Genomic DNA, 10,000 nt, shown 5'->3' on the forward strand with positions numbered 1-10,000 from the left:
CAAATTTACTACACGCAAGTTCCCTTTGATCCTCTAATGGTAATACTCCCGCTGCACTGTACGTTTTCTTACTGGAAGCATGGACTGGTAAGCCAAGTGCCAGTTTATATGCTCTGCAGTCTATGCTTTGAATTTTTTTCAATAAATATTTCGGTGCACTGAAGTACACTTCTTGTGCATATATAAGTTTTGACCGAACAAGTGAAGTGCAAAGGTGTAGTAGGATGAATATGTCCTGGCTCCATGGTTGTTTGCATACTATTTTCAAGAAGTTTAATGTTTTCCTGGCCTTTGTTAAAATGTAATCGATATGATGATTCCAAGTTAATTTTGATGTAAGGTGTACTCCAAGGAATTTAACTACTTTTTTATATTCCAGGGTGTTATCATAAATCTTAAAGGAAGGCAATGTTGCTGGACTTGATCCATTATTAAAAAGCATCAAGTGTGTTTTTTCGGTTGATATTTGTAGACCATTCTAGCTCATATAATTTGCTACTGTGTTCAATTCATTTTGATATAGCTTTTTTGTGTAATTCATATATCTGGGAGGCGTATTCTTTTTGAATGTAACTTTCATCCACATGCATATATCATCAGCGTATTGAACCATTACAACATTCTTTGTTAGGTTTTTTGGTAGATTATTCATTGGAATGTTGAACAAAATTGGAGCAATTACAGAGCCCTGAGGAATACCTGCCTGCAATGTTCGTGTAGATGAATACGTATTCCCTATTTTAGCCTGAATTTTTCTGTTTTCTAAGAAGTCTTTTATAAAGTTATACATATGTCCCGATAATCCAATCGTCTTCAGTTTTAACATTAGACGTGAATGCCACACTTGGTCATAGGCTTTGGTAATGTCGAAAAAAGTTGCAAGCAAACATTTTCGTCTTGCAAATTGGTGCTTAACTTGAGCGGTTAATTTCACTAAATGATCAATTGTAGATCTTTTTTTTTTTAAACCAGCTTGATTTACAGGGATGACATTATTCTTTTCACAGTAGTATACGAGTCTGTTTAATATTATTTTTTCTAGCAACTTACAGACATGAGAGGTGAGTGCTATAGATCTGTAACTGCCAATGTGTGTTTTTGGTTTGCTTTGTTTGTGGATTGGAACTATTATTGATTCCTTCCAGATTTTAGGAAGAACATCAGTGTCCCAACATCGTTTGAATATATTAAGAAGAATGTTCATCCATTTATCTGGTAGATGCTTAATCATTTCATTAGAAATTGCATCAATTCCTACCGATGTTTTCTTATTTGAAATAGAATAGACTGCATCTTTCATTTCTTGGTGTGTTAGAGGAGCATTAACGTAATGTTGATTATCAGGAGCAGGATCGTTATAAATTTCAGATTTTTCTTCTTTTTCTCTGAGTGCTTTCTGTACCTGTGGTAGTCCATCTAGTCTGCTTACTTTAGAAAACAAGTCGACAAATGCTTCAGCTTTTTCTGATGTCGAGGGGACTTAATTGTTTCCTCAAGTGACAGGATATTCTGGAAGTTTTATCCCATTCTTCATGATATTTAATTGATCCCACACTTTTTTAGTATCTTTATAGTCTGAGACTTCGGTGTTACAAAATGTTGTCCAGTATGTTTTCTTGGCTTGTTCTATTACTCTATTACTTTTTAATTTGGCGTGGTTCATAGCCTTGTGGTTCTGAGTCGATGCTTTTCTTCTATATATTCTAAATGTATGCTTTTTCTTATTGACTGCTCCGTCACAGTCTGTAGTCCACCATACATTGCCTAAGTGATTACGGTTTTTAACACTGCATGTATTCATTTTAGGAATAGATTCATTGGCAGCATTTAGAATATTGTTGCAAAATTTGTTGTATATACTGTCAATATTATCTTCGGTAGATACTGTTAGATCTAGATCATTTAGAATATTTGCGAAAGTGACCCAATCTGCTTTTTTGTAGTTGTACTTTGGGATTGCATCCTGGATAGTATTTTCTAATTGAATTTTTTCGTTAATCGTGATGGATATTGGAACATGGTCACTTCCTAATGTATCGTCACAAGTTTTCCATGAGCATGATAAGTTGGGTGAAGTCAATGTTAAATTTATAGCTGTTGGTTGATGAGTGGGTACGTCAGGAATTCTAGTACATGAGCCATCGTTTAGTAATCTTAGTGATGAATCCACTATATTTTCTACAAGCCTGTTACTGGTCACGACAGTACAATCGTTTTCCCAAAAAGGAGAGTGAGCATTAAAATCACCACCAATTATCCACTTTTCACTTTGATCTTTGACGGTTTTCAACCAGTCAGTGTTATCATTGTCTGCTCCTTTTGGTAAGTAGACCGATACACAATTGACAATAACTGAATCAGAAAACTTGATATTGGTGGCACATGACGAAATATTTTCTACATTTTTGGGAACGTGTGACTGTTTGATACAATATTGTAGTCCGATACGGATATAAATAGCAGTGTTGATCTTTGCATCAGGTCGTTCTTGATCAACGACTGGTGGGTAATAGAACTGCTTCAGTTTAGGGAGGTTATTCTTTTTGACATTTAAAGACTGAAGCAGAAGAACATGAAACTCGTTTGATGCAAGGTCTTGTCGTAAATAGTCAATGTTTGCGGACAATGATCTGCAGTTCCATTGCATTATCTTGATATTGTTCTTTAAAAACATTGTCAAAATGATATGAATAGATAATATCAATATGTGAGCTGCTAAATTAACTATAATAACTGGAAAATAAATAGAAAAAAACTGTAGTTTATCAATAAATACTTGATTAGGCCTACCACCGAGAGTGTCACAAGTGATTCTCTCACAAAGTGCGGCAGATGACGGATTCTGGAATACAGTCAGCACAGTTGATCCGACTTGCTTTGTTATTGCGAAAGTAAACTACTGCAGGTTAAAGACTAAATTAACTTATCCGTTAGTTTCAGTTATGTTTATGATTAAGATTAAGTTAGTTTTTGTATATGTTTTGTACATCACAGAGCATGATATCATAACTTGATTTGTAATTTATGCTACTGTTATTGACACTGTAAGTTCATTGTAAACATCATATGAACTGTTAACTAGGATTATTCTTTGCCGCTTATATCTTAATAACACCCTCTCAACATGTCAAATATGTTCCACCAATCGTCTCTTGGTCCAGGAAAGCGTGGAGGTCCCTGTCGGTGGTACGGGGCTGCCCTGGGGGGTTGCTGCCTGGTCCTGGTTGTTCTCTTGGGTTTTGTCCAAAACAGTTGTCACACGTGGCGCCCAAGGTTCACGGCCAGGGTGCTGGAGCCTTTCCTCGTGGGGTGGATACTGTCCTGGAGGTTGATGGGGTGGAGATTGCCGTGGGAGACCAGCGACACGCCTTTTAATTCAAATAGGTCGTTGGAAATGACAGCATTAAACAGCTGTCGTTTGATTTCCAGTTCTGGGTGTTTAACTGGAGCTACTTTGCTGATGATGATGCGGGCTTGAGGGTGACTTTTGTGAACAGATGTTATGACTTCAACAAACTTCTTACTCACTGTCCGGGCGTCTTCCTTTTTCAGATTGTTGATACCGCAGTGCAGTACAATGCCGTCGAGGGGCCTGCTGGCTGCTTCGGTGGTGGCATCAAGTTGTTGAAGATCTTCTATGTTGTATGTCTTTTGGGGCACGGCAGCAAATCCGTAGGACTGGCCTAACCTCTTTTGTTGCACACCTTTGAGAACCGAGTCATAAAGAACGGCAACAAGTGGTAGGTCGTCTTCTTGGTATTTTGTTCCTTTTACGTCATTTGAATTTTCGGGATTTACGTCTTTTGCAGCACTGACGTCATTTGTTTTCCTTGGCCGTTTTTGACTCACTTGTGTAAACAAAGTGAGTCTATGTTTTAACCCGGTGTTCGGTTGTCTGTGTGTGTGTGTCTGTGTGTCCGTGGTAAACTTTAACATTGACATTTTCTCTGCAACTACTTTGTCAGTTGACACCAAATTTGGCATAAAAATAGGAAAAATTCAATTCTTTCCAGTCATTTTGTTTAAAACAATATTGCGCCTCTGGGATTGGCAAGAAAAAATAAAGAATGAAGCCTAATTATATGCAAACTGCATTTACTGTCATATTTATATTTTTTGTATTCTCTAAACTTGGCACTTTGATCTGATATTCTGACCCAACAGCTAGAGCAGTCATTATTATCATTTTTTGTTCAAACAGGAACTTCTTTTGCTAAGCATGGAAGTTTTATTTATTTTGCAAACGTTTTGGTGCAGATAGTAAAAAAGGGAAATTACTCTGTAATGCTAGTGGAGTTAATTTGCTTTAAACTGATCTTTCTCATCTTAAACATTACATTTTGAAACAAGAGAGGCAAGGCCTTCAAGACTGACTTGTGATGCACTTTTTTTTTTAATCCAAGCTTTTTATGTATTGAGTATAATTTCAAAATGTAATGTTTAAGATGAGAAAGATCAGTTTAAAGCAAACTAAGTTCCCCAGCAGAGTAATTTCCCTTGTTTTACTGTTTACACCAAAACGTTTGCAATAAATAAAACTTCCATGCTTAGCAAAGGAAGTTCCTGTTTGAACAAAAAATGATAATAATGACAGATCTTTTGTTGGGTCGAATATCAGATCAAAGTGCCAAGTTTAGAGAATACAAAAAATATAAATATAACAGTAAATGCATTATACTCAATACATAAAAAGCTTGGATTTTTTAAAAAGTGTATCACAAGTGAGTCTTGAAGGCCTTGCCTTTCTTGTTTTTGTTCTGTTGATCCGTTTTGGTGGTTTTGCTGGTGTTGGGGGTGCGCGGCAGTCGTCGTGGGTCGCAATGGGGCAGAGGGGACCTTTTTGACAATTTCTGAGAAGGTGGGTGGGCATTGGACGTCTGTTTGCGTGGCTGAGTTCTGCAGACTCACCTGTCTCGTTGTCTTGGTCAGCTTTTCGATAAAATGGTTTTGGTTGTTGACCGTCTTTTCCAGGGAGGCCACACGGTTACACAGTTCCACGATCGTTCTTTTCAGATCCTCCATGCCTGTGATGTTGCTCCTTATTTCATTTTGGTTCCTGCCTTCATCGCATTCTGTCTCTACGGACCCGGTTGCTGGGGTTCTTCTGGGACTTGCTCTTCGGTACGACAGGTTTTTCCTGTCCTCTGGCTTCTTTGGGCTTGTCTTCCTTTTCAGTGGTGTGCGAAGAAGTCGTCGGGACACAAGGGTTCAACTTATTACTTCTTGCACGTGTTGTCCTAGTCATGGCAGTAGATTTTTCACAATAACTGAGCAGTCGGGCTTCAGACGTTGACTATCTCCGCCATCTTGGATCTTCTGTGTGTGTGTGTGTGTGCCAGAAATGGAAAAAAGTGCAGGCTCTACTTCGCCGTCACGGCAGACAGAGCATCATCCAGCTGATCAAAAACCACGACGTGAGCAAGGTGGACAAGAAACATCTGGACAGTGCCCTGTCCCTGCTTAACTCCTGTACATCTGAAGAACTGCCGTCAGTGAGCGTCAGTGCTGCTGCCTTCTACGAATGGGTTGGTTCACATTTGTATTTGTATTTGTATTTCTTTTCATCACAACAGATTTCTCTGTGTGAAATTCGGGCTGCTCTCCCCAGGGAGAGCGCGTTGCCATACTACAGCGCCACCCTTTTTTTTTTCTTTTTTTTTTTTTTTTCTTTTTCCTGTGTGCAGTTTTATTTGTTTTTCCTATTGAAGTGGATTTTTCTACAGAATTTTGCCAGGAACAACCCTTTTGTTGCCGTAGGTTCTTTTACGTGCGCTAAGTGCATGCTGCACACGGGACCTCGGTTTATCGTCTCATCCGAATTACTAGCGTCCAGACCACCACTCAAGGTCTAGTGGAGGGGGAGAAAATTTCGGGGGCTGTGCCGTGATTCGAACCAGCGCGCACAGATTCTCTCGCTTCCTAGGCGGACGCGTTACCTCTAGGCCATCACTCCACATTATACCGTTTTTCTCATCCTCCCTGTCTGTCTCTCTCTCTGTATCTGTCTATGTCTCTGATGGCTGGATGTGGAAAAAAAAAGTAGTGATACTTATTCTACTAACCTCTTGAAATACAATTCGTTTCGTTTCTCTGGTTCGCGTTATTGTGTTTGTTGTTGTTCTTGTTGTTGTTGTTGTTGTTGTTTTTGTTGTTTTGACTCGTGTGAATTAGCAAAGTGAGTCTATGCTACGATACGAGGTGTGTGTGTGTGTGTCTGTCTGTCTGTCTGTCTCTCTGTCTGCCTTATCTGTCTTGTCTGTCTTATCTGTCTGTCTGTGGTGAACTTTAACATTAATATTTTCAAGTCAACTGCAACTAGCATAGGAACCAATATTTGGCAGGATGGTAGGTATGAATAAGACCTTTGAAGTCATGCACATTTTTGTGGTATTGTAAGCAATGTGAGAGGCGAATGGTCAAAGTCATTTGGCAATATAGAAGAAGAAAAAAGCATGAAAGACACCAGACTGAACAATCAGTTTTTATCAAACTTAGTATCGTGACTGGTTATGGTTGCGTCATGATCCATACAGAAATTCAAAATCAGAGATTAAAGGTCAAGGTCACAGCATGACATATGATAATGATGGGAAACGTTTCGATATGCAAGGGAATGAAGGCCTTGAGTATAATCTTCATCGAATTTGATCAAAACAAAACGTGTATAAAGCAACAAGGTCAGAGGTTACAGGGTCAAGGTCACAAAATGATGCACTGGGAAAATGTAAAAGCATGACAGAACTTATATATTTCATCCAGTTTTCATTAAACATGGAATATTGATTTCTTTTGGTCTGAAAATCAATGCTTCATAAATCTACTAAATCTAGATGTCAAAGGTCGAGGTCACTCGTGTGTGTGTGTGTGTGGTGTGTGTGTGTGTGTGTGTGTGTGTGTGTGTGTGCCTTTCGTTCTTTCCATCACGCCTAGATACATGTCTGGGTTCACCTAAATAAAACCTGATCTTCGAAAGAAAAATAACAATGATTATGTATGTAGTTGTGATACTAGCGTGAAGTCTTTAAATTATAACAATACTGATGATCATCTCTCTGCCTCTTCTTTGTCTTCAGTTTCTCAGGTTTAAAGGTATGCATGTGTGTGAATGACTGGTCAGTTGAAAGCGCTTTGATTAGTTAGTCTCTGCACAAGAATCAGCGCGATGTGAATACTAATTTTATTATCATTATTATTATTATTATTATTGATCGTTTCTCTGTGGAAGAGCAAGGCTGTGGTTGACAGCATGGTGGAGGAGAAGAAAAACGACAATGCTATCACCACTCAGCACGACCGTGACGACGATGGAACCGCTGAAGACGAACGGAAGAACGACAACAACGATGACAACGACGAGGATCAAGGAACAACTGAACAGGAAGAGGAGGAGTAGCGTTCTACTTGAAAGCATGGACAGAATAATTGTGGTTAGGGGGACGGGCTGGTGTGAGAGGTGGAGAGTGGGAAATTAAAGCTTGAAAACAAAAGATGTTGAGTACAGAAGAAAAAAAACAACAACCCACCTTTATTACTAGAATGTCGTTTTTGCTATTAAAAAGCGTTACAAAGCTTGAAAACAGAAAAAAATGTCTACAGAAAAAAAAAACTTTCCCAGAATGTCGTTTTTACTATTAAAAAACGTTTTAAAATTTGAAAACAAAAGAGATGTTGAATACAGAAAGAAAAACTGCATTACCAGGTTTTTTTTGTTTGTTTTTTTTACTATCAGAAAAACGTTATACAGCTTGAAGAAAAAAAAAAGTTGAAAACATAAAAGCTACATTATCAGAGAAGGTTCGTTTTAACTATCAATGAAAATGTTTCGGTTTTGTCAGCATCAACATATATGTGCATGCAAGTTTGTACAAACAATTAAAAAGTACTGTAACTTTCAGTCAGATTATTTGTGTGTGTGTACGCGCGCGCTTACAGTTGACTTCAAGTTTTTGCGCCTTATAGATATTATCATTATTAGTAGTAATTCTCTTTTATGTATTTATTGTTTATTTATTTACTTTTTTCTTTTTCTTTTTTTTTCTTTTTTCTTTTTTCTTTTTTTTTTTTCTTCTTTTTTTTTCTTTCTCAAGGCCTGACTAAGCGCGTTGGGTTACGCTGCTGGTCAGGCATCTGCTTGGCAGATGTGGTGTAGCGTATATGGATTTGTCCGAACGCAGTGACACCTCCTTGAGCTACTGATACTGATAGTCAGATTAAGGCACACCGCTTAAAGCCAGTGATGTTTAACGGCTCCAATAAATGTACGTAGATAAGATAATTTTAAACACACCTGAAAATTACCCGTGTCCTTCATAATTCTCTCTCTCTCTCTCTCTCTCTCTCTCTCTCCCCTGACATTTAATCTTACTTTAAGACAACGTAAAGAGCCAATGCATATTAAGCAGTTACCGAGACACACAGATTGCTTATTTGATACTATGCATACATATAGATGTATTTTGAATGCTATAGTTGTTTGCTTATTTGATTATTTGATACTATGCATACATATAGATGTATTTTGAATGCTATAGTTGGTTGTGATGTATACCTTTTCATAAATTGATGGGTCGTGTAAAAAGGCAACTCCACATGCGTATGTTGTTGCACATAGATGGATCTTCTCTTTTGAATACTTAGTGATTCAGCACCAGCTAACCAAGTACTAAACGATCAGAATGTTCCTCAGTTACCTTAGATCCGACATTGCCACACAACTGAATGTTGCGAGACTGCATCCGTCTTGCTTACTTTGGGCTATGTGGTTTAAAAAAGCTTTCGTTGTTTTGTTTTTGTTTTTTTGTTTTGTTTTTTGCTTTGAATGGTTGCTCACTTGCTTTGTCATTGGTCCCGAACCCCTGAAGACTTCACGCATTGAATGTTAACGCGTGTGTTCTGTGCTTGTCTTTCCGTACAACATGCAATCGATATTGTGTTTCATAAAGTATGTATATGTCCATGACTATTGCATTTTTGTATAAACTATGTCAGTGAATATTCTTTTTTTTAGCATAAAATGTGCCTGCTTTTTCGTGGTTTTAGACAACTGGTGTATCTAATTCATTTAATACCAATTTAAATAATCCCTTGTTTATATAGTATAATACGACTTCAGGCTAAGACAAAAGTATTTGAGGTCCTTCTTTGCTGATGACTGTGCACTGGCCGCGCGCTCCCATGAAGACATCCACTACGTCACAGATCGCTTTGCAAGGGCCTGTCAACGCTTTGGACTTAAATCAGTATTGGTAAGACCGAAGTCATGTTCCAGCTTTCACCGTCCGGAGCTGCCAGTGCTCCATTACCTGTCATCAATATTTTGTGTGTGTGTGTGTGTGTGTGTGTGTGCAGTCTTCTTTTTGGTTTCTTGTTATTTTCTGGTATTTCTTTAATTAAAACTGAGATTTCTCCGAATAAAGCATCATTGTCAAATTTTTTTTATAGGCTTTGACCTTTGGATTTGTGTAAAATCTGTCCATTCAACTGGCTCTCTTTTTTCCTATCATTGCACATAGCGATGGTTTGTATGTCTGGTTATGCCAGCTTAAATATGTATCGAAATAAAATCAAACCACGTGGCTTATAGCCTAGCCGTCTGCAAAAGTCCATTTCAGGGCTGATTCCCCATCGGTTCTTAAAACCAAAAAGAATCCAACATGATGTTTAAAGGTCAATGAAAATAAAGTTTAAAGGGCCTGTTCGTCCGTGTCTCGTTCAGAGAATATTCATGAAATCAAGTGGCATCTAAACAGTTAAGACCCATTCTTGTTACCTGATCTCTTTTGTAATCACGTCCTCCAAGCATTCTTAATCTTATCCATTTCTAGCATGACAAGGCTGACGAAGTCTACTACATGAAAACAACCATATCAATTAGAAACAGAGCTAACGTGAAGTTTCGAAATATTCATGCATATGAAACATGATTTATTTTTTCTCAAGACATGTAGGCCAACCTTTACAGATTGGCGTAATTGTGCACACCACAGGTTTGACACCCTTA

The 10,000-nt window shown here is 38.1% G+C and overlaps 1 protein-coding gene across 4 annotated transcripts in view; it reads left to right on the forward strand.

Annotated features, from left to right (window-relative positions):
* The window catches only part of LOC143296144 (hillarin-like), a 39,945-nt gene extending 30,512 nt beyond the window's left edge, over positions 1-9,433 (forward strand). For 3 of the 4 annotated variants that reach the window (XM_076607943.1, XM_076607944.1, XM_076607945.1), the window contains exons 11-12: positions 5,340-5,525; positions 7,226-9,433. In XM_076607943.1, coding sequence (XP_076464058.1) covers positions 5,340-5,525; positions 7,226-7,393 — 354 coding nt within the window. In that variant the 3' untranslated portion in view covers positions 7,394-9,433. Of the gene's footprint in view, positions 1-1,042; positions 1,062-5,339; positions 5,526-7,225 lie in introns of all 4 variants that reach the window. The other variant, XR_013057108.1, reaches the window with a different exon arrangement.
* Positions 9,434-10,000: the final 567 nt, after the last annotated feature.

The sequence above is a fragment of the Babylonia areolata genome, chromosome 21, assembly GCF_041734735.1.
Source record: "Babylonia areolata isolate BAREFJ2019XMU chromosome 21, ASM4173473v1, whole genome shotgun sequence".
Taxonomy (NCBI): Eukaryota; Metazoa; Mollusca; class Gastropoda; order Neogastropoda; family Buccinidae; genus Babylonia; species Babylonia areolata.